The 24,465-nt window shown below is 40.9% G+C and overlaps 3 protein-coding genes across 17 annotated transcripts in view; 1 reads left to right on the plus strand and 2 right to left on the minus strand.

Annotated features, from left to right (window-relative positions):
- Positions 1-4,448: 4,448 nt before the first annotated feature.
- LOC120109911 (UDP-glycosyltransferase 86A1-like) lies at positions 4,449-6,463 on the minus strand. The gene is made up of 2 exons (XM_039123637.1): positions 5,883-6,463; positions 4,449-5,787 (listed from the first exon to the last, which is right to left on the minus strand). Exons 1-2 carry the CDS (start codon positions 6,409-6,411, stop codon positions 4,868-4,870), a joined length of 1,449 nt encoding a protein of 482 aa, XP_038979565.1. The 5' UTR covers positions 6,412-6,463; the 3' UTR covers positions 4,449-4,867.
- Positions 6,464-17,540: 11,077 nt separating this feature from the next.
- On the minus strand, positions 17,541-19,279 carry LOC103721317 (UDP-glycosyltransferase 86A1-like). Its single transcript, XM_039123647.1, has 2 exons — positions 18,679-19,279; positions 17,541-18,605 (listed from the first exon to the last, which is right to left on the minus strand). Exons 1-2 carry the CDS (start codon positions 19,187-19,189, stop codon positions 17,686-17,688), a joined length of 1,431 nt encoding a protein of 476 aa, XP_038979575.1. The 5' UTR covers positions 19,190-19,279; the 3' UTR covers positions 17,541-17,685.
- Positions 19,280-23,287: 4,008 nt separating this feature from the next.
- Positions 23,288-24,465, plus strand: part of LOC103721309 (phosphoglycerate kinase-like) — a 39,329-nt gene continuing 38,151 nt past the window's right edge. For 14 of the 15 annotated variants that reach the window (XR_005510712.1, XR_005510713.1, XM_039123638.1 and 11 more), the window contains exons 1-3: positions 23,288-23,480; positions 23,726-23,885; positions 23,993-24,078. Coding sequence is in view for 13 of the 15 variants with exons in the window: in XM_039123638.1 (XP_038979566.1) it covers positions 23,750-23,885; positions 23,993-24,078 (222 nt within the window). In the remaining 2 variants the exon portion in view is untranslated. Of the gene's footprint in view, positions 23,534-23,725; positions 23,886-23,992; positions 24,079-24,465 lie in introns of all 15 variants that reach the window. The other variant, XM_039123639.1, reaches the window with a different exon arrangement.

Raw genomic sequence — 24,465 nt, forward strand, 5'->3', positions numbered from 1 at the left:
CCGAACTCGGCGCCCGACCCGGGTTGACTCGGACCACCCGGAACGACACCTGCTCTAGCTTCCAAGACATCCTTCTCCGGCGTCCTTCGGCGGGCCACCTTGGAAGGTTTCTGCCATCCTTCGAGGTCAACCGGGGAGCCCGTAGGGACCGGCCTATCTCCCATCAAACTCGGCCCGTAGCTTGGGATGGGCGTCTAGTTCTTCCTCGCATCTGTCCCCTTCATCTCCTTCCTCCAGGATGCCGCCATGGGCACCTGCCGGAACCCGATCCGGTTAGTAACTATCCACGATCCGTAGATACCTTCCTCTCCGGATCCGTCGCCCTCCCTATCCACCTACGTGCTCTGCGGCAACCTTCCCATTTGCATCCTCTCCCAATCCATGCTTCTCCGCTGTTGATTCCTTCTCTGCCGCCGATTCCTTCCCCCCCGCCACCGGAAGCGGGAACTCGCATTCCACCGACGAGTGTCCAATCCGACCGCACTTAGAGCATGGAGCAGGCAAGCTTTCATAGGTAAATCCCTGCAAAAACTTCTCCTCTCTTCCCGCCGATCTCCCCAGCACAAAAGTCCCAGGCTTGAGCGGAGCAAAGACGTCCAGCTCAATCTTCACCCTGGCAAATCCATACCGCTTCCCCTGTGCCGTGAAGCCATCTAACTCTAGAGGGTTGCCGGCCCTCGCCGCAATCCGAAGAATGGTTTCCTTCTTCCAGTAATCCAACGGCAACTCGGGCAAACGGAGCCTTACCACCACCCGCCCGATACCACTGGCCCCCGGGGTGAAATTGGGATGCCACCGAGCCATGGCGAGCAGCTGTCCGGCCACCATCCAAGGACCATTCCTCAACGCGGCCTCCCGATCCGCTTCATTGGCAAATCTAATGGCGCTGAAGCCGTCCACCAACATGAAGCTTTCAACATCATACGCCAATCTCCCGACCCGTCGAATTTCCTTAGCCACCCAATCCACTGGAATGCTCCTCCCCAAGCTCCTCACCAGAATCATGGTGTTCCTTCACTCTGACTGCGTGCCCTCCAGCTCCTCTTCCGGCACCTCCACAACCTCGGTGAACCGACTCTACACCACTTCCACTTCACGGGGAGAGATATGGTGACTGGTCCATATTGGTTGTCTCAACAAGCCTTTTGCCATCTCCGCCCACGACAGACGCTTCACCGCACTCCTAGGGGTAATGTTGCTCGATCCTTCGGACTTCTTCGACACCAGCGTCGCCGACGGCCCAGCTCCAAGTTCAGTCATATCACTAACCCGGTAACCGTTTGGCGAAATTCCCCTATGACACCCATCCAAAACACGAATCTCTATGCACCCGCTCACCTGCTCACCCCACCCTCTCCCTAGTTTTGATCGTTCGCTCCGAACCCTCCGCTTTCGGTTGGGGAAGAAGATGGAGCATTGGGTTTCGGGCTTGAAAACCAACCCGAAACCCGAATCCGTTTGGCCAATATCAATTAAAAAAAATGAAAGGATTAATAGGTTTTGGGTTTTTGGGTTTCAACCCGAAACCCGAATCCTTTTGACTTAAACTGTGTTTTTTGCAGTTAACCCCCGTAAATATGTTATGTCTTAAAAAAAGGAGCTTCAAAAATTCATATATGATCCCCAAAAGAAAGTTGAGTTACAGAAAGGTCCTCAGATATGTTTATTTGGTCCCTATACTCAAGTTTCATTACAGAACAGTACTCTGATAACTATGTATCACTCCCTGTAATGAATTTATTGCATAAATGATCAATTTAGATGCTTCTTATGATGAAACATGATTGTTTAAATTATTCATATTTTCATGATAAAAGGGTGATATATACATGAGACGAGCCAAAGCATCTTATGTAGGAAAAACATAAAAAATGATTAAATTTTTGTTTGTGGTGATGAGAATGCTTTAATTTAATCAATAAAGAATCTTTTATCATCATCTCATGAAATTGAATACTTACATCATACATAATGAACTGACCCAAAGGGAAGTCATTGTACAAAGTTAATGATGGAATGAAATAATCTAATTAGTATGATATTTATGATGAAATCTTGTTGCCCAAAGACCTTGAATTCTTCATTAATATTGAACGATATCTAGTGAAATTATCCATACCTTATCCCATACCTTTTTATCATTTGCGCTGACTCATTCTTTCGTGCTCTGCAATATGCCTGTGGGGAGCGGGTGTTGGAGGCCTATGTTCCGGCCCTTGGTGCTCAGCCGATCTCCCACCTTCTCTTTGTAGATGACTGTCTTCTATTGGCCAGAGCTTGGCCTAGGGATGTTATTGTTCTTTGGAGGATTACTGTCGGGCTTCGGGTCAGAGAGTGAACCTCCAAAAATCGACAACTGCTTTCAGCTCGAGGACTGCAGTGCGAGTGCGACAGGAGATCAGGAAGATTCTAGGCATGAGGGAGCAGGATGGCCCATGGACCTATTTGGGAGTCCCAATTACTGGGAGGAGGTTGCGTATCTCGGACTGTCAGGATGTGATGCAACGGATGCAGCAGAGGTTGGAGGGTTAGAGAGCTGCCGCTCTCTATGATGAGGAGGGTGATCTTGGTTAGGTCTGTACTCTGCTCCATGCATGTCTACTTGATGTTGAACACCGTTGTCCCCAAGACGGTGTTGATGAGGATTGAGAGGCTTGCGCGGAGCTTTATCTGGGGGTCGTAGGGCAGTGGCTGGGGGGTTCATCTGGTGGACTGGAAGTCAGTATGCCAACTGAGGGCAGGGGGGCTGGGTATCCAGTCTCTGCTGTCAGGAAGGAAGCGCTAATTGCTCGGCATGCTGCCAAAGTTATCTTAGCGCCACAGTCTGTTTGAAGTCAGTTGATGGTCGCCCGGTATGGCCCTATTGGGAGTAGTGGGATCCCACCTAGGGGTCGGAGGGCGTCACCAGTTTGGCGTGAGATCTGCAAGTACATGCCTTGGTCCTATCGAGATGCAGGTGGTTGATCGGTGATGGTCAGAGGGTGGATGTGATGGGAGATGCTTGGGTGGAAGAGCTCATGTTGATGTGGTGGCCGATCCTAGACAGTATTGAGGCCGAGGAGGGATTTCAAGTATGCGACCTTCTTCTCCCGGGTGGTGCAGGCTGGGATACCCACCAGATCGATCAATTGTTTGGGGAGCCACTTGCGGAGCGGATTCGGTCGCTTCCAATTTCGGGGCATCCTTGCCCCGACGTCAGGGTGTGGAGCTCATCCTGCAGGGCTAAAGTCAGGGTGGCTAATGTTTGCTATGCTGTCTAGGGCAGAGGATAGTTGGGAGTGGATCTTGGCTGGATCTGACGATTTGGGCTGCACCCCAGCGTGGCCTTATTCCTCTGGAAGGTCGCCTGGGGCAGGTTACCGGCGAGGTTGCTACTATGCGAGAGGGGGATGGTATCCACCCTCAGTGCCCGGAGTATCAGATTGACGAGTCATTTTACCATGCTATCTTCCTAATATCACCAGGCCAGGAGGATCTGGAGGATGGCAGGTTTCTCCATAGACTTATGGCGCCGTGCAGCGGCCTTTCTTCAGGTTCTCTAACGCTTAGCCGAGGCTTCGCAGTTTAAACCGGAGTAGTGCTGGCGACCTATACTACCTCTTCTATCCTGCTTTCTAAAACAAGGAAGGGAATATCTGAGACTCTTTGAATCCAGTACTAAACAAGAAGGAAAGGAAGGAGATATCATATATGGCTAGTGAGGAATGCATGGACCTTTGGCGAGAGAAGCCCCACACCCGGGGTGGTGGTGAGAGGGTGCGGATGCTGGCAGTGGAGGCCTCTCAAGCAATCTACTCGGATAGATCTTTGACAGCTCGGGACATCTGGGGCCCTACATCTGCTCGAGGAGCGCCCCGCATGGTGTTTTTCACCAAAGAGCCCCCACCCCTGAGTTTTCTCAAGGTCAATTTCGATGGATGCATCTTGCAGGGCGGCAGGTGTGGAGGTGCGGGCTTTGTTGTTAGGGGCCTGGATTCTTGGGTGATCGCGACCGGGGGTTGTTACTTATTCGACACATCGATGCCAGCGGCGGAGTTGAGAGCGGCTTGGTCGGGATTGAGCTATGTTCGGCGTGCTCTACTGAAGAGAGAGGTCCTCCTTGAGGGCGACTCTGCGACGGTCATTGGGTGGATCCTACAAGCATCGGATGGGATTGGTGATTACCATCCGCTGCTGAGAGACATGTGGGCTATATTTTATGACGGGTCAGTGATTTAGGCGAGATATATATTCAGAGAGGCCAATGGGGCCACGGATTGAGTGGCTTTCTTTGTTGCTAACCACTCTGGGGACCACCTATGGATGGGCGAGGCGGAGTTGCCTAGTGCTCTCCGTGATGTATTACTTTTTGATTTTTTTGGGTGTATCCGTACACGTTATGTATGATACGTCCGTTTTAGGTAAAAAAAAAAAAAACACACCCTCTAAGCATGGCAAAAACAAAATAGTTCACTTAATAGCACGTCCATTGCTTAATTTCCATCCCTTCTCGCACTTGAAATCCAAAGTTACAGGATATGAAGCTATTGAACCACAAATCAAAAACAGCATTCTCCATTGCGAGACTACCTTCTACCTTCAATTAATTTATTATCATGTTTTGTGAACTGTGTTTCGTGAGATCCTCAATGAATCGATCAAAAGTTCTTCTGGGACGAACGAACCATCAGGAGTGAGCGGAGTCTCCAAAGTTCTCTCGACCATCTCAACCTCCTTCCTCACCTCATTGCCCACTTCTCCTTCCTACTAAACCCATCCATCCTTCCAATGTCGACCCCGGCCTTCCAATCCCGTACCATACGCTCTCCGATATCGAATCCCGTACCATCCCCCAAGACAGTATACCCCACTGCAAGACCATCGATCTTTACTTCATTGTCCTGTTCTCTGAACGATATCCCATTAGATCCTCCACAAACTGATCAAAGTTTTTCTGCGAAGAACCGTCAGCAGCGACCGCACTCTCTAGTGCTCTCCTCGCCTCCTCGATCATCTTCTTGGCCTCATTCCCTTCTTCCCCTCCCATCAAGCTGTCCACTCTCTTGGACACTTCCTCCCTACTAACTTCCTCAATCCTTCCGAGGTCGATCCCGACCTTCCAATCCCTGACCACCAATTTCCGATTGGTGAACTGATCGGTTTGCAGCGGGAAGCACAGCATCGGGACCCCGCACCGGATGCTCTCCAATACCGAATTCCACCCGCAATGCGTCAAGAAGCCTCCGACTGAAGGGTGCGACAGCACTTCCATCTGGCAGCACCACGGAACAAGGATCCCTCTCCCATGGCTCTCCTCTAAGAATCCTTGGGGCAATGGCTTGTGCTCGTCAGAGCTCACGATATCTGGCCTAAGGACCCACATAAAGTTCGCCTTGCTGTGTAAAATCCCATATGCGATCTCCCCCAGGTCTCGCTTGCTGACGTTGGCAAAACTCCCGAAGGAAACGTACAAGACGGAGCCTGCCGGCTTGGAGTCGAGCCACTGGGAGCAATCGGACTCAACCTGCAAGGTCGTTCTGACAGAGATTCCGGGGAATAATCCAGCTTGAATGAGTGGACCAACAGCATAGAATGGCTTCTCCTGCTGCATGGCCGATATGATCTCCGGCTCGAGCTCCTGCACCGAGTTGCACAGCACGAAGTCCGCCCCCTTGGCTTCTTCAAATGCCTTGAAGATTATCTGATGCAGCAGCGAAGTTGTATCCGTCTCTTGGAGGTACGACATGAGGTCGGTCGGCTCGACCGCCGGCACCCCTGGTATGTACGTTATGGCGTCCTTTCGATTCTCTACCATCAGCAAATATATCAGTAAGAAATCTAATCGACGAATTTAATGACAAAAGAGAGATGGCTATATCAATGAGGGAGGTGAACTTTCGTACCACGAGAAGCGAAATGGCCATTTTTGATGAGAAGGTCGATGTGGTAGTAAAGGGCGAAGACGACTGCAGGCTCTGTCCAGAAGGACACGTAGGGGATGCCGAACTTGTTGGCGATGGTGTCGGGCCAAACGAAGAAGGTGTCGGCGATGAGGCAGGTGATAGGGGGGCCTGCCGCTCGGGTGAGCTTTCGCATGAGCTCCTCGACATGGGCGGAGAACACATAAAGGAGGGAGTGCAGGAATTGGATGGGGTTCGCGGCGCGGTCGAAGGAGATGGGGAGGCCGTCGCTGATGAGCTCATAGCGGATGTCGAGGCCTGAAGCACGGGCGTCGGCGAAGATATCGTGGTCGATGGAGGAGGCGGAGCGGCGGGCGCGGGAGGACTGGTGGTGGACCGCTTCGGTGTTGACATAGGTGATGGCGAAGCCCCTAGCGGCGAGCTTGATGGCGAGGCAGGCGGCGGGGTTGATGTGGCCCTGGAGTGGGACGGGGATGAGCACTGCGTGGGGCTTCGGTGGGAGCTCTGCCATTGTTGTTGAACCTATTTGGGTAAGAAAAAGCTGATGAACAGTTCCTAGCTTTTAAACCAGGGATAGGTCGCTTGCTGTGACTTACATACACGTGTCTGGAGTTCAGGGGCCCAGGATCCCTGGTGGAGGTGGGATAAAGATCTAGAGAAAAAAAAAAGAATCTAGAGAAGAAAAAACAATGGAGAGGGTCGCTGCCGTCAGCTGGTCAGAGATGTCGGCCAGCTGTCATGAAGATGTGATGGTGAGTCATAGTCATTCACCCGATGCCGTTGGATTAATGGCTGCTACTAGGGATAAGGAGCTAGAGATCCTAGGGATTAACGGACCCTAGAGTTTAGCAATCATGTGGTAATGCACATGCAACTTTAAAAAAAGGATTTTTTTTTTTTGGATTTTTTTAAGTACATATTGTATCTGTTTGAGGCTCTCATTGACTTGAGTTTAATATGAAGTTATCACTAATATTAAGATGTTAGAAACCTATATAACAATAAATATATAACAATAAAATTATAGATAAAGACCTAGTTTCGATGGGAAAGGATTTGTAAGTGCGCCCTAACGGTGCTTCTACTAGAAAGTTTTAAAAGTAGATAGTTTTCAAATTTATTTTTAAAATTTTATATATAAGATAAATAAAACTGATCATAGACTGGATCTGGATACTAGTTCGAAGTCTGACTAAAAATGAATATAGTATAGATTCGAAGTCTGATCCATGAATAGCTCTAATGGTAAACAGAAAAAAAATCGAGAAACTGCCCAACAAGCTCTTAAACCGATTTTTTATTATAATTATCTACTTTTGTGTTAGTTTAGTATTTTCTTGATTATAGATGCGTTCTATTATATACATTGGTTAATGCGCTTGTCATTTTTTATGCATTCTCTTTATATTTCATCAATAGACTGGGAAAAGCTTTGAACAAAGATATATTTATGGTCCATGAAAAAAGAAACGTGGTTATTAAAAAAATACACGAAAGATGGAGAAACACCAATGAAAATGGGGGAATATATTTTACCAATTTGTAGTACATTGGAGAAGGTGGAGATCGGCTGTAATAATATCTGTTACATTATAGATGCGGAGAGATTATTCATGGTATCTCGATAGATTAATCGGGCGATTCCCATGAGAAGAGATTTGGAAAAGCTTTGGATTATTTAATGATTAAGTTATCATCTGATAGATTATTTTCCCATGCCAGTTTTGAACCAGCTATGCTATGGGCTATAATTTTACAAGACGTGATTGGATCGTTGCTTTGACTCGATGACATTAGAGGTTTTGTGAATAAATAAGTTAATATTTAAACATTAGCTGAGCATTCGTAATCTTCATCCACTTCTAGCATTGGGCATCGTTACGTGACTTGTTTCGGACTTCAACTTATCATTTAAATAATTTAAATATTTTATTTTTGTCGTTTACATTGGTCCATGCTAGTTAAGTTGAGTCTTAGGCACGTAGTTGGAGATAGTGGTTTTTTCAACCTCTAATAGGCGATATTGATATTTTTTATTTTTTAATAGGAGAGAAACTGTAGTTTTATTAAGAAAGAGAGAAACTTACGTAAGTTGGGGTGGGAGATTTTTTTCATAAGACAGTCTTTGTGAAAAAGAGTAGAACACTTGTTTTAGCCCTTTTTTTTTGTGTGTAGTTTATATCTCTCCAAATTTTTCTTCCACAATTTCTACTTGTTTTAATTGGTGTCTATTTTGGATCTTGGATTGGCCCATTCAATCTACACCGGTTAGTGTGACGTTTTACATGATACCAAAGCCATAAATTTTGAAATTAGTAATTTATATGTTTGTGACTCTACATGGTAAGAGAACCACAAGCTTTGAGATAGGTTGTCCATGTGTTCGTAGTTTGGCATCATTGAAGAGCTTTCAGTAATTCGTTGTGCTACGATATCAGTATGTAGATTTTTATTTTGATTATTTACGAGGTAAATCATCATGGTTAATGCCACTACCATCTCTCTCATTAGGATCAATATGTCAGACTTGACGAACATCAACATGGCTATTTTTACTACTATCAATTGACTCTGCAAATTAAACAACACCTATTTTCCGATTTGGAAGTTTATTGTCAAGTCTTATTTGATGGGATAAAATTTGTAGGAAATCTTGAGGTGATGCCAATATACACTTTTGATAATGAGGTTATCATAAGAAAGTGGAACTTGAAAGCTAAGAAGGTGAGGTAGATTCTCCAAGAGATTCTTCAAGTTACAGTTGATAAAGAGAATTATCTTCATCTTTAAGATATGAAGGAGCCGAAGAAAGTATGGAATATTTTTTGTAGCTGTCCACTTAAGATTTAGCAAAGTGAGATAGCTTAAATAAAATTGTTTGAAGAGTAGATTTTGGCTCTAAATTTTTCTAAAAATCTAAAAGAAGAGCAGAATTGGTTTAAAGATGAAGCTTTGAAGCAGGGAAGCTTGATTGGTTGGAGGCTAGATCAAGTGTAGAGAAAGACTCAGAGCATGGCAAGTGTGATTAGTTCAATGATCAATCAAGTGGGGAAAAAGATCTGGAGCAAAAGAAGCTTGATTAAATGGATATCATATCAAATTCAGAAGAAATCATGATGAAAAAGCAAGTGGAAATTACTCCAAAAGAGTCAATTATGCTTTTGATTTGATTATAAAGATTCATACTGAGGACTCAAATCATGCACAAGAGTCTTATATTGAAATTATCCAAGATATGAATATTTCTTTTGGTGTTTAGTTAGCCATGAGGATGAAGCGCAGATTAATTTTGTAGTTTCATAGATCAAGAAACAGTAAAACATGCTTGGTGCAGATGATTCATATTGTACCTTAGTATTTAAAAGATTTTTGATGCATCAGTTAATTTTGAAGCTACTTCAAAATTTGAATAGTTAAAAGATTCTATATGAGGATTTGACTCTATGTATAAAAACCATGTATGCGGAAACATGGAGCTACTCAACTAGAGTAATGCCGATGTCGTCCAAATTTGGTTGTTGATTTTGCTTATATTCAGGTGATAGTTGATGCTATAATGAGCAATTATTATAATTGGCAACTTGATGTTCGTTTGAATGAGCTAGATGCTCGATAGAATTTCGGCATAATCATCGTAGAGTTAGCGCTAAGAGAAAGTTTTGGTGGACATTGTCTATTTTGACATACGTATCGAAGGGGACAAGCTGATGAAGAAATTATTGTTCAAGCCAATAAAAAAGTTTTGCTATTCAATTGTTGGTTCAATAAGCTGTCATCTATTGCTATTATTACAGTAATAAAGGCAAAGGCTATTGTGGGGTTTGCAACATCATGAAATTCAGCATTATTGTTATAGACTTTATTTTTCTCATTCCAATTTTTTTTGCTTCTACTATTATTGTATATTTAATTGGTGTTTATTTTGAATTATGAAATGGTGCGTGTACTAGTTTACAACTTGTTCTTCTATACAACTTGCTTTTGATACAAAGAGCAGGTAGGATGGCAGTGGTGACCCCATTAAGACCAATTCTCTCCTTTTGGGTACACGACAAATACTAGTTTATTTTTGCAATCCGTGGACTTCTTTCCCTTTTTGAGCGTGTGGAAAACTGGAAGCCATGTACAATTGACCAACTTCTCACTTAGATCACCAAATTTTATTTTTTCTGACTAAATCACCAAAATATTATTAAAAAAAAATTTTATTAAGAACTGAATGTGTTTTTTTCCGACATTACCTCGCCTCTGGTAACATGTTCATTAAGTGCCCCTTTGGGGTGCCTGGTGGCTGAGGTGAGCTCAATCATCTCAAGTCAAACCTCTCTTAATTTTTGGAGGAAAATTCGAAGAAGACCGGGGAAAAAAAAGGATGCTAACCTTTGAGTTCTATTGGGTACAAATACCGCGTTGTTACAGTAGTGTGCGGAAAATCACAGTAAATAGGAAAACTTGTCAAATATTTCAAATAATATGTATTGGACTCACAAAATAAAACTATATATGGAGAGAGGTATATGAGATGCAAAAGGGTCGGGTCGGATTGCAGTATGCTTGACCTGACCCGGCCCAGTTTCATGTACTAGTCTTGATATTGGCCCTTTCTATTTTTTTTTCTTTCTAATTCTTTCTTGTATTTCTTATATGCCTTAAATTTAAAATTATTTAATATGCTTTGCATTTAGTTACATACAATTATTAGTAATTTAGCTTAATTCTAAAAATAGTACTCGACGTATGAAGCATTTATTATCTCATTATTTCAGTGGTTCTATAAAAACTGAAAAGTTTTGAAGAGTATTGGCCCATAAACCAAACCAATATATCTAAAAGAGAGCTGCCGCACTCAGAAAAGCATGCAATTAATGAAATCATGTTATTGCAATGTAATAGAATAGTTTAGCTTGATAACTTAGGCCCGTTTGGGGGAGCTTTTGGAGGGCCAGAAAGCACTTTCTGGCCCTCCAAAAGCATTTTTAGATGAAAAAGGGTCTTTGGTAATGTTGTGGTTGAAATCTGGCCTGAGAGTGACCACGCCAGAGAAAGTCGAGAAGACACCAGCTGGGACGGAGAGAGAGTGCCACCTCCTACACTCCGGTGTACCTGCACGAAGCCTTAGCCGGGGATTCCGGCGAAAGCTCTCCGATGGCTAAGTTAGCAGGGTTTTTGGAAGGGTTTTGAAGTACTTTTGTATGGCTTCTATTGCCTTTCTCTTGCTTACCGAGGGCCTTTCCCTACCCCTTTTTATAGGGTGAGGGTTTCAGCCATTACTTGAAGTTTTGGGCTGAGCTGTGATCAGCTAGCCATTAGCTGGAGGTGACATGAATCACGGAGATTAATCCTGCCGGTGGAGGATTCAGGAGACATCATTCCAGATTTGTTATGAGGATTCGGGAGATATCTTTCTAGTCTTGTTCTGAGGACCGCGAGACCTTCGATGAGGATTCTGAGGATCCGCGAGATCTTCGATGAGGATTCAGAGACGGCGGGACTGAGGTTGACAGGGCTGAGGCTGGCTCGGCCTTCAACGGGGTCTGAGGTCGGGCAGGTTTGGAGGCCGCAGCATGTGCTTGGCGAGGTCGGCTCGGCCTCTGGACGAGGTCAGCTCGGCCTTTGGCGGGGTCCAAGGTCAGCTCGGCTCTTAGCGGGACCGAGGCCTGCTCAGCTCTGAGGTTTGCTCGGCAGGAATCAGGTGGTTCCATGCTGGAGTAGGACGATCCATTTTGCCTCCCATCATTTGCCCTCCGATTTTCGAGTTCGAGTCGTTCTTTGGCTTGAGCAAAGGAAGTAGCCGAGTTGTCGATTGTCCAACACTACAGCCAAATGTTCATGGAGGTATATGCGCAGAGTGGGGTGCAGCTCTTCCTTCAGTTTGTCTTTTTTTGTTTTCCCCTTTGCGAGTTAATGTGATTATTTGCGTAAACTTGTGCCCTGCATCTATGTTATTCATCGTGGGTGTTAACAAATACTTGGAAGCTGTTAAGAACGGATTCACAGTTGGGATGAGATGCAGAATAAGATTTGAGGATGTCCAGTTTTAAAATGAGATATTGGAGTTGGAACTCTGGTTTCCAATTTTTTTAAAATATTTTTTTATAAAAAAAATGTTTAAAAGGGTCGTTATAAACGTCGGTGGTGAACCGACGCTTAAAAGCGTCGGCAAAGAACCAAGATAGTCTGATGGTTAAAAGCGTCGGCAAAAGCTTCTGTTTTTGCTGACGCCTTCAAAAAACATCGGTAAAAACTTTTTCCACCCTCACCTGCCCGACGTTTTTGCGAGGCTTTTGGAAGCGTCGGCGCGAAAATTACCGACACTTATAAGCATCGGTATAGGCTCTAAAAAGTGCCAGAAAAGACTATTTTTATTGTAGTGGGCGTCGTTTTGGCAAGGGCGGCTTAATGCATTTGGGGCTTAAGGGGAACTCACTAAGAAAACTTTTTTTAAAAAATAATGCAAAAATTTTAATAAGTGCAAAATACTTTTAAAAATTTATTTAAAAATAATTCGTCTAGCTTTTTGAGATGCAAAATTACTAATCAAACTTTTGTACTCAAGATTTATTGAAATACTATATTCAATCGATAATATAGCTAATCCATTTAATCTTTCTTATGATATAGTTGACTACAAATAAGATTTCATCTCTATTTTTATCAAATTGTTTTCTTCTATGGATCACACATTTTTCATAAAATATTAATTCTATTTTTATTTCATTTGAAATTTCTTTAGATGAAATCAAAGTAGACATAAATCCTTTTTTCTTATAACTTTTTAAATAAGAAAAAAAGACCTTTTAAGCCAGAGAGGGTTTTGGAGGAATAGTAGAGACGATAAAGCATGAAGACTAGAGAAAACAAAGATGATAGGAAAAGAATTAGAATACCTCTCTTGTGCTGGGTGTTCGGCCTTTCTTTATAGACAAAGAGTTTTCCTGCTAGACTTAGGCTCTAGAGTTTCTGAATCGACTAGATGAGCCCAAAAATTTGAATCCAAATAAACCTGAATTTCCATAACACCCCGTATCCCTTTCTAATTGGTTGGCATATTTTAGCCACATTAATCGATCGTGATGTAACAACTCTCACTTCCCAACTATTGTAGTTGGTCACATGATGATTTTAGTTGCAGGTTGAGATGTTCTTTTTGAACCCAAGAACGTCATTGTGCGTTCTAATTACTGAACTAGGTCAAAGCAAATGCTGGATTTGAGTTATTTGCAGTGACTTGGCAACCAAATTGATTGCATGCAAAAAGACAATTGCGAAGCCCATCTTATTGGATGTTCACACTATTTTCTCCCCATCTTCAGTGGACGGGCACGCCGTGTGTTGGTTGCTGGCCTCTCGGCAAGACAGCTTAAGCTTGTAGGTATAACGTGCCTCTCGATAGCACGCATGAACACCCAGCAATTCATGACGGACACCTAATAAACCCTGTTAAGTGTTAAAAAAAAAAAAAAAAAAAATTGTTCTACGGAGCCAATTGGGCAATTCGATAATGAACTGTACTTGTGACGCGCAAAATCGGCAGCCACGAGAGCAGTTCTTCCATCAAATATGGGCTTTTTTTTTTTTTTTTTTTTAGGCCGGGGCTTTAGGTGGCTGAGGCGTTGCCTAAGGGTTGAGCCGGTCTTGCATTTTGGAACATTAGACAACTCAATCTGTAACAATCTTTTTAATAGATTTTATATTTTTCTCCAATATTTTTTTTCTTGATTCTATTTTCCTTGTCTATTGTTTCTATGCTTTGTTCTTGATCTTGGATGGACGTATTCTTATGATCTATTTGGTTGCCTTCACCAGCTGGAGCTAGTGGTGGCAACGGTTGAATGTAGCTTGGATCAAAAATTTATCAACTCGGACTTGACCAATTTATTATAAATATATCAAAAATTCAGAACTGGCTCTAATTTGTTTAATTAACAAGGTAATCCAGTTTGACACCTGCATAATTTATTTATTAAATAGGTAAAATCAGCTTAAACGAGTTAAGCAGTTTCAGTGAATTTTTAACTGATTAAATAGAGTTGACAGATTAAATAAGTTAAGCATGTAGGATTAAATAGGATAAAAACGGATTAAGTAGGTTTTAAATGAATCAGATTATGACCCGATTCAATTATTAACCGGATCAGAATGGGTTAAATAGATGAAAGATCTAAACCTGAACTCAATCTACTTAATAAATATATCTATACAAATCAATCAATTTATGATCTAAATCTATTTATGCCAAATCTAAATCTATTTAAAATAGATTTTTTACGGATCCAATTGATTCATGTGATCATAAATTGCGATCCCTAACCGGAGCTAGGAGTGGATGTAAAAAATTGGGGCGCATTCACATGCAGTGAATCTAGTGAACAACTGGCTTCGAAGTTAGAAAGCCAACTTGTTCTATAAGTTTCTCATCCTCAATAATGCTAGGCTTCTGCCTCGAGATATCCATCATGTCACCATCTCTCATGCGTACAGAGAAGCCAATTCTATTTTAAATTCTCCAAAATGGTCTTTCCCATCTCTGTTGTTTTATTCGAGATTTTTCTTTGGTGCTTGTTCGACCTAGTGAAGTTAGATAGGAACCAGTTCCGTTTTCTAGAAATATTACAATCACTGCGTAGGTCCTGATTTTGATAGCAAAGAGTGAGCTAATTTTATGGATATAACCATAAGCTCTTTAAATTTTATTAAAAATAAAAGATTGTGTATTGATTGAAAAATTAAGAAAATATTTCACTAATCATTGACAGGGACATATACCTAAGGACCATGTTAAAAAGTATGATTGAGATTTGATCTAGCTATTAAAATATAAATAATAGCATAAAATAAATAAAACTAATGACATGCACCTAAGAATGATGTTAAAAAAATATAATTGAGATCCAATTTAGCTATTAAATTTTTTAAAAAATAGTAAAAAATAAATTAAAACCTTTTAATGTATGAGGGCACGCCACCTTCTTATATTGATATCTCAATTTGTTACAACTAAGTAATGCATGTCTAGGGGTGGCAAAATTGATCTAAACCAAATAAACTCCTAATTCCTAATCTAGACCAGATTCGAAAAACCATTGGGTTCGCCAACCGATCTAAGGCAGACATCCTTGATTCACCAACTATTTGGGTGGGGTTTATCAGCAGATTTTGACCCATCTAAGTCAGGATACCAAAACCCATCACATGATTATGTAAATTTAGGCTTATTTCTTAAAAGCCTTAGGTCTGATTTAATTAAACATTTTGGGCTTGGCAGGAATAAGGAGTCCTAGAAGTAAAGGTGCTTTAAACAACCTTGGAATCGGCTATCAAATCAAGTTTCAGTAAACAACCTCGCAAACAACTCAATAATTGCGCACAGACATGGGCTTACAAATGGCCATTGCTGACAAGCTAGCTGGTTGGACTGGGTTGAGCTAGAGGACAAATGGCCATTACTACTCTTACATCTTACATCAAGTAAGACTGACCCATCGAACAATTTTCTCACACAAAATGCCATAGACCACCTTCTCTTCCAATGCCCCTTCTCTGCCTTCAGTTGGAACATGGTTTGAGGCCACTGCAAAACACCTTGGAGAAGTCTATTCTATCAATAGCCTTTGCATTGGTTCCTCTTAATCATTGCCATCTTTTGGTCTCTTTGGATTGGAAGTAATAATAGAATCTCCTTAAGCAAATTCATATCTCCTCCTCTTTTGGAGGCCAGTTATCCGCCTTCTTTCTGTTTACTTGTTTCCATCAAACTTGTTTACTTGGTGTTTTGTATCTTTATTCTTTTTAATGAAATTGGCACTTGGCACAAATACCATGCAAAAGCTGATGAATATTTACAATTGTTTCGCTCTCTATTGTATACATGATTTGGGAAATACAGGTGAAGTGGCAAGCGCACCTTCATGTTTTTAGATGATTCCTCATTATTTCCTTTAATTAAAAAAGTAAAATGCTAGGCAAGCTCTGGACAAAGAGATTTATGCTTATGTTCCAGGAGATAAGGACAGACCAATATGCACAGTCCAGAGTGTACTCAAGGCATCTTTAGATTGATGACTTAACGACGTTTAGAAGAAGACAAATCCCTTGAGAAGATAAGGATGGATTGCTCAATGAAGACAAGAACCTCCCACCATGGTGGAAGGTCAATCCAAGCACTAGGATATTGCCCATTTCGTTTCTTTGATGGATTATTCACATAAAAAGTCAGTAGATGAATTATTTACAGGCATCTTCAGAAAAGTGGCTTCCAAGGGGATCCAAGACATGCACTAAAGGTCTAGAGACAATCCATTGTATGAAGAATGTCCAAGCTTTTGCTTTGTCGATATCTATTAAAATAAGATGGCTCTGAGATAAAGAACTCAAGAACTAAAACATTGGCTCACCTGTTCCAATCTTGGTTAGATTCTACCTTCAAGTTGTTGCGAGGTGTCTTCTTGATCTTTGGAATGAAGCGAGAGGCAGCCATAGCAGACAACCACTTCATTTTCACTACTAGGAATTCGTAACATAATTTCTTTTAGATAAACAAAAGATGACAACTACACTATTGTATTTTATGATAGATTAAATTAATTAAATTGTTCCTTTGTAAATAGTTTCTGTAAAATCTCTTTTTCTAATAAAGGCTGGGCGGCCTTACCTCCTTCTACATCAAAAAATTAATAAATAAATAAACTACAAGAACTAGCAAACATAAAGCTATATGCAGATAAGTTTAAGTGGGATTTCTGAGTCATTAGTTATTAAATTATATATATTTGTTCAGTCAACTAGATCGGCCAAAAGTCTTATGGAAGCATATCAAGTTGTATTAATGTTAGAAGCTAATAGGAAGTGAAAAATTAATTATGTTGAGTAAATAGTTTATATGAAATATAATTAATAAATTCTTTCTCCACAAGCAAACATATGGAAATATGCATAATGCAATTTATTTAGTACACCTCAATCACTTGGCATATCTCAAATAATTATATTTAAATAATTTGGTCACAAAATAAAGTTTGGCTGTTTGATCGCTGGAGATGTAAAGTTTAGCCTTAATTAATATGCCCATGTCAAATAAGCTCTGCCCCCAATTGGCTCTGCTTCAAGTTAGCCCTACCTCAAATTGGCTAGCCTCTAAACAACATAATCTGTAGCTGGAAGATTAGTTACTTTAAGAATTTTAATATGTAGATTACAATTTAATTAATGAAATCATAGTTATCAACTAGATGCTTGCTTGTTGGATGTAAGTAAAAATGCAAGAAGAACAGTTACTTTAAGAATTGCGTGCAAATGTCGAAAGCTACAATCTACATTGTTTCATTCACCTTTCATGCATTCTTGTATATATTAACTTCTCCCCTATAAAAGGACTTGAAATTTTTTTTCCTCATCCATATACCTGATTGGTAGTTGCCCTGCCGAATCTACATGTTGGAAATTTGGATATATATATCTTCAAATATTTTCATGAATAATTGTATGCTCAATTGCTCATGGAAAGTCCATTCTTGCCATATATGGGAGAGGGAGGTTGGTATTGTTAGCAAAAGTTTGATTATTTAGCTACCAATCAAGCGTTAATGCGTCCAGACAACTTTTTCTGTACACAGAATCCATGTCTCAAAGCATGTTCCATAATGTTTCACCTAACCACGCCATGAGAACTCTTCTTATTTTATTGTAGAACATAATTCACAATAATTAACTCATTGTCTTTCTTCCTTAGATGCTGCATGTTCATAGTTAGATGGAGGAAGAAATTGAGCTACAAATAAGATACACATCATTTTCCATTGGCTTTTATTTCCGAACCATGCTTCATTAGATCCTTAATAAATTGATCAAAGTTTTTCTGCGACGAGCCGTCAGGAGCGAGTGCACTCTCGAGGGCCTTCCTCACCTTCTTGATCTCCTTCCTGGCTTGGTCTCCAATTTCTCCTCCCATCAAACTGTCGATTTTCTTCGAGACTTCCTTCCTCCTCACAGCATTAAGCTCTCCAATTCCGACACCGATCCTCCAATCTTGGACCACCAACTTCCTGTTTGTGAACTGATCGGTCAGCAGCGGAAAACACAGCAACGGGACGGCGCACCATATGCTCTCCAATATCGAATTCCACCCACAATGCGTCAAGAAGCCTCCGATCGAAGGGTGCGACAGCACTTCTATTTGGCAGCACCACTGAACGACGATCCCTCTCCCATGACTCTCCTTTAAGAATCCTCTCGGCAATGGCTCGGGATCGTCGGAGCTTACGATGTCCGGTCGAAGAACCCATATAAAGTTCGCCTTGCTGCCTAAAATCCCATATGCTATCTCCTCCAAGTCTCTCTTGCTCACATGAGCGTAGCTTCCAAAGGAAATGTACAGGACGGAGCCTGCCGGCTTGGAGTGAAGCCATTGAGAGCAATCCGACTCGGTCCACAAGCTCGTTGCGACGGTGCTCTTGGTGAAGCCCGCCGGAAAGATCGGACCGATGGCATAGAATGGCTTCTCGTTCTGCAGTGCCGAGATGGTCTCTGGCTCGAGCTCTTGCACCGTGTTGCATAGTACGAAGTCCGCCCCCTTGGCTTCTTCGAACGATTTGAAGATTATTTGGTGCACCACGGAAGACGTATCAGTCTCTTGGAGGTATGACATGAGTTCGGTTGGCTCGATCATTGGCACTCCCGGTATGTACGTTATGGCATCCTTGCGATTCTCTGCAATCCATCGACAAACATGTTGAGGTTGGCAACAAATTCTAACAATAGATGAAGAAGTTGTACTTATTACCAAGAGAAGCGAAGTGGCCATGTTTTGTAAGGAGGTTCATGTGGTAGTAGAGGGCGAAGATGATGGCAGCCTCGGTCCAGTAGGAGACATAGGGTATGCCAAACTTCTTGGCTATGGTGGAGGGCCAGACGAAGAAGGTGTCGGTGATGAGGCAGGTGATCGGGGGGCTGGCATGCAATAGCTTTTGCATGAGCTCCTCGACATGGGCCGAGAGGACGTGGAGGAGGGCGGCCATGAATTGGTCATGGTTGAGGGATCGGTCGAAGGAGACGGGAAGGCCGTCGCTGACAAGCTCGTAGCGGATGTCGAGGCCGGATGCACGGGCACCGGCGAAGATGTCGTCGGAGTTGTGGGCTTGGGTGGTCTGGTGGTGGACGGCTTCTGTGTTCGCAAAGGTGATGGTGAAACCTTTGGAAGCCAGCTTGATGGCGAGGTGGACGACGGGGATGATGTGGCCTTGGAGGGGATAGGCGATGATAAGGGCGTGGGGCTTCTGGCCTTGTTCCGCCATTGTTTCTCGGACGGTTGCTTCACAGAGATAAGATTTAATATAGAAAGTTAAAGAGAGAGAGAGTGAAGGGGGCACCAGACTTCGGGCTGGTTGAACGGTGAGATAGAGGTGGCGGACAAAGTGTTGACGTTGTCGTAGGTTTGAATGGACGGAAGCACCCTCGCCTCATTTTGTGCTGAGAGAGGGACTTGTCCTTTTCATGTTTGGTGTTATAGCCTAAAATTACTCGGTATGGGTTCGCCCAAGGAAAAACTCTCCCCTCAAACAAAAATTAAAATAAAAAATAAATAAATAAATAAAATATTTTGATCAGAGAAAAAAAAAAAGAAGCTAAAACTAATTAGAATTTTCTACCTACTAGAATTTCTGTAGATTTCTTCCTTCGTGTATTTTAATATAAAGGTACACTTTCTATAATTATATAATTTTATTATAAATATTTTGATCTAAAAAAATTATATATCTAAAACAGCTTTTCGATACATGCTAAAAATATTTTTTTAAAATAATTTTTATTTTGAAGTTTTTCTAAGCCGATATTTTTAATTTTTTAATTTTTTAAAAAGTTAGAAGATACTTCCTGATCTATCAACAACTGTGCCAACGGAGCTAGGTCAATCACGTCTATGGTCTTCAATAAATATACGTTTTTAAGTCTCCTCTTTCATGACAATTTTTACCAGGTTCCACTTGCTATTTACTATTTTTAAGAAGAGGAAGCCGCGAAGTTGGCTTACTTCTTGAGTGACGTTGGCATGTAGAAATCTTATCAAGAGTTATGCTCAAGTGCTCAATTAGTGGAGCGGCTTTTTGTTAACTTTTGGGGACACGACAACTGCCAGAACTGCGCTTCCTCATTTCAAGATTGCCACGCCAATGACCAATCTTTATCAGCAAATGCAAGCAAAAATGGACGTAAATGCAAGCAAAGAATGACGTTCCGACGCTGATAAAGTATGATAAGAAGAGGTGTGGCTGAGGCTCTTCGGCTGCCACTGCCTGTCTTCCTTTCACGTTCAAGACACTACCAAACAAACGACACAGCATGTGGACTCTTTCCAGCTAGAAGCATTTGACGATGGTTACGTGAAATTATAACATGTCACATGGTAGAAAAAAAGAAAGGAAAGTTAAATATAGGGAAAGTAATTTGATTTAAATAAATGAAAACTCTTTATTTGTAAAATTTTTAGATGATTCACAAATACACCCCTGTTAAATCCAAATAATGAATTAATTTTTTGTTATTAACTCTCTAAAATATACATACAAAAGAAAAATTGAACCATACGAGAATGCATCTGTCCTAAATTTTCATCATCCATGTTGTTCTCCTCCTCCGCAAATGTATATGTAGCTCTTTGATTCTTTAATTCTCAATATGGGACTGGTAAAATTTGGTCCATGCAGGTGCTGGTAAAATTTAATTCTTTAATTATCACTGAATTAAAAGATCTTGATTCATGGGGTGCAGGTAAAATTTGATTATGGGCTATGCAAGCTTGCAGTTTGGGTTGGGCAGAGCTAGCCATTAGATGCTTAATTTTAGTGAGGCTCGAGTCCAAAAATGTTATCCCGATTTCAAGTTGGTTTGTGTTTGAGTTGAAGATAAAGCCTCGCCCAACTCGAATTTTAGTTAGAAGGCTCCCAATCTCGCTCAACAAAACTTTAGCAGCCACATGTCGCCAACAATGTAAATTCTCATTTCTAAAAGAACCCCCAATGGAAATTAAGCCTTGCGTAGATCAATCCAGCATGATCTATACAAATCCAAGCCAATTTGTGTTTCAGTTCAAAATGTTAAAGTTGGATATGACCAAGTTTTCAATGGTTAGGTTCATTATTGGTTAGAATGCTGAGGGCTACTTTGGCAGTTCCAATTAAATGCAAATGTGCACATTCAGTGGAAGAATACTGTGAAAGGGCCAGTTTATATGAGGCGTATCTAAACGTTAGAAACCCAGAATTGTTACATCGCTCAGGCTGGGCCTTTTGGTGAATTCTATTGAAAAGCTCAGGCCCAACCTATGGGCATCAATGGATTGATGATGGGCTTTCGATCCTTCTACGTTGTCGTATTCGAGTTATAGAGACTACTACCTTGTCCGTTGGCCCAACACAAGCACCGTACCCAATTACCATCAAATTTCTGCCAGTTTCAGAGCCAGGATTTTGGTTTGCAAAGGGATTGCAGGCCGGCAAAATATCAAAACTTATTCAATGTTAATATTATTTCAAGCACGGAAGAAGCTTTTCCAAACACCGTCGATTTATTAATGGGACATTGTTAGCAAATTGAAAAACTTACATGGCAAGGGTGCATTTTAGAAGCTTCTAGAACGAATCACAATTATTATTGAGTACTTGGCTCAATAATAACTAGGTTAGGTATTATTTTAACAATTGAACAAATAAATGCCTCCTACCATTGTCACAACCCAAGAGCTCATCCAAAAAAATCAGCAGCCGAAAGGTATTATTTAAATTTCTAAATTTTGCATAAATAGCTAAAATCTATCGAGTACATAGTCAATATAGAACTAAATATATTACCAGCATGAATTCTCAAATACTCCTTCCGTTTAAGCATTGCCAACCTTACTAAATTAAAGATGTAAATTTATCCAAATCTAATCACAAACATTACGTTCAGTTTATGATCAGCCCTAATGACTTCATGCTGTAGCGTTTGTCGTAACCTAAGGCTTCACCTAAAAAAAAATATTGTGATTTAAATTCTTTAGTTTTGTATAAATACTAAAAATTTATTTAATATATAACGGATGTATAACTAAACATATAGCTGTATAGATTCTCACAACTATTCTTCCTACTTTTGTTGGTTTTCAAGGTTTGCTGGGCTCTTCATTAGATGTGATTTGCGCCGTCATGGGTTTACGAGAGCCTAATTTCTACAAGTGGTTTATGGGTCACGACTTGCCAAAAGACACTATAAAGTTGCGTCTCACGGGGGGTATAAGCATTGGCGAGATATCCGGTAGTCCAGGAGGGCTAGAGCGCATTGATTTTTGTGGTATTTTTGGTTAAAAAAAAAAGAGAAGTACATAAAATAAATAAGTTCCTTGTACCGTAGGACATCCATGGGATGAGCCGCATATGGCATCCGGTTGCAGAGAATTGCAGGAAAAAATTTGGGATTGCACATGACCAACTTAGAGCGATCTCCATTTCATTGAAAAACCTCAGTGAGTGCTCCCAAGTTGTTTGGACCATCGCAGGTAAACCTACACAATTGTTTTGTTCGTGGGTTCAGATGCCATACTTGGGCGACCTTTAATTAAAGCGTTCGCGCTGCGGAAGAACCAGAAAAATCTAGGGCACCCTGTATAATGGAGATTGCCTCATGTTTATTCAGAAAAAAAAAAAAGAAAGAAAAGAAAAGAATGAATAGCCTCTTCCCTTCTCGTTCTCTTGTTCTTCTTCTCCTCCTCCACCCCTTGCACATTCTCGGAACCAAGAGGGAGGCAGGGTAACTACGAATTGGTTTAGAGATGAATCGGGTTTCTTCTAGAATCAAATCCCTCGGCTTTGGATTGCAACTCTAACTTGTGCGAACCGTTTCCACTTCTTTTCTCGCATCTGAGCCCAATTTTTCAGAGAATTTTTTTCATAAATACCCTTCTAAATATCAAATTTTATATAAATATCTTTTCAAATTCATATTTATATATATACCTTTGTAAAATTTTTGTTTTATTATTTTATTTTCTTATTTTTATTTCATATATACTCACGCCATCTAACGCCGTTAAAAAATTAACAGTTTCAAATTAAAATGACTAAAATATTTTTAATGGGTAGATGGGTAGAAAGAAATATTTAATTATAAGACGATCACGACAGAAAACAAAAAAGTAATTTCAAAATTTTATTTTATTTTTAATTAAAATAAATATAATTTTTATTAATGGTGTTAGAAGAACCGTTATATTAGGGACATTTGTGCCGAAATAGTATTTTACGAGGATATAAAAATAAATATAAATTTTTAAAAAGTATTTATGCAAATTTAAATTTTTTTGAAAAATATTTATGCAAAACCTTTTTTTTTTTTAATACCTACATCCAATCCAATAGCCTTATCCGGTTCTGCCTCCTCCCTGCGAAGGAGACGGAGGCTGGAAGAGTTCGAACGACCTCCAAGATAACGCCTATTTTTTTTTTGGGCTGAAAGATGGATAACGCCTCTTCGCCGTCTCACTTTCCTTCTTGATCTTTCCACTTTCCTGCGAAGGAGACGGAGGCTGAAGGAGTTCGAACGACCTCCAAGATAACGCCTCGCCGTCTCACTTTGCTTCTTGATCTTTCCTCTTTCCTGCGAAGGTGACGGATGCTGAAGGAGTTCGAAAGACCTCGTTTATCTTATCTTATGTTCCTTCTCTCATTTTTTTTCATTGCATTGTTAGTTAAGGGATTGACTGAATGCATATGGTTTTATATTTTAATTTGAAGAAAATTTATTAACTACTATACTTTTGTTAGGTCTGTTCTAATGAGTATTTTTTTGTCGATTAGGAAGCGATTAGTCGGCCTCAGACAATGCTTCACACTTCAAGCTTTCTTTATCAACTCCATTGCCGTTTTGGGTCATTAACATTGCCTCCACATTCCTCATGTATGTCTTACAACACCACTGCTGGATCCTGGAGCTGCAAACAGCTTCAATCTCGTTTGGGTAAGACGTCAAAAATAATAACAATAATTTATGCAGCGGGATTCTTCTTTTTATTCTCCTTCATTTTCGAAATTGTGGTTGCCAATTCATTATTCTCTTTGCTCCAGGTAGTTTAAGATCTTGTCGTTCAGAATTCAGAGTTATGTGCCGGCAAGTGCTAGACTCCATAAAGACATGCCATGTTCAAGAAGTGGTAATTCTAAATCATATATGACAGCCTCCTATTTGTTGGTCATGAAATTATCTTATAATTCGGTTCATTATCACTTGAAGGTCATGGAATTTTATTCATAGTATGAGAACAATTTGCGATATTTCAAGAATTCTCACCGTTAGGGCTTGAATCAAAACTTATCATGCAAGTATCAGTTGGTTCCGAAATGATCATACATCATAATGCCAATTACGGGTACATAGCTCATGGAAGGATTCATAGCATTGTCTAGGGCGATTCTTCAAATATGCAGATACATGCTAGGGAAAACTAATATTGTAGTTTTATCTGTTTCAAATCATAGAATGGCATGCTATGAACATTTGAATTACTTGTTCGACTCATCCAAACAAATCTAAAAACATA

This window comes from Phoenix dactylifera, chromosome 2 (assembly GCF_009389715.1).
Source record: "Phoenix dactylifera cultivar Barhee BC4 chromosome 2, palm_55x_up_171113_PBpolish2nd_filt_p, whole genome shotgun sequence".
Lineage (NCBI taxonomy): Eukaryota > Viridiplantae > Streptophyta > Magnoliopsida > Arecales > Arecaceae > Phoenix > Phoenix dactylifera.

Excerpts from the sequence above, each read along its gene's own strand:
- LOC120109911 (XM_039123637.1), bottom strand. The coding sequence starts at position 6,411 with ATGGCAGAGCTCCCACCGAAGCCCCACGCAGTGCTCATCCCCGTCCCA. Across the intron at positions 5,788-5,882 it reads TGGCCATTTCGCTTCTCGTG|AGAATCGAAAGGACGCCATA; the intron begins GTACGAAAGTTC and ends TGCTGATGGTAG.
- LOC103721317 (XM_039123647.1), bottom strand. The coding sequence starts at position 19,189 with ATGGCGGAACAAGGCCAGAAGCCCCACGCCCTTATCATCGCCTATCCC. Across the intron at positions 18,606-18,678 it reads TGGCCACTTCGCTTCTCTTG|AGAATCGCAAGGATGCCATA; the intron begins GTAATAAGTACA and ends GATGGATTGCAG.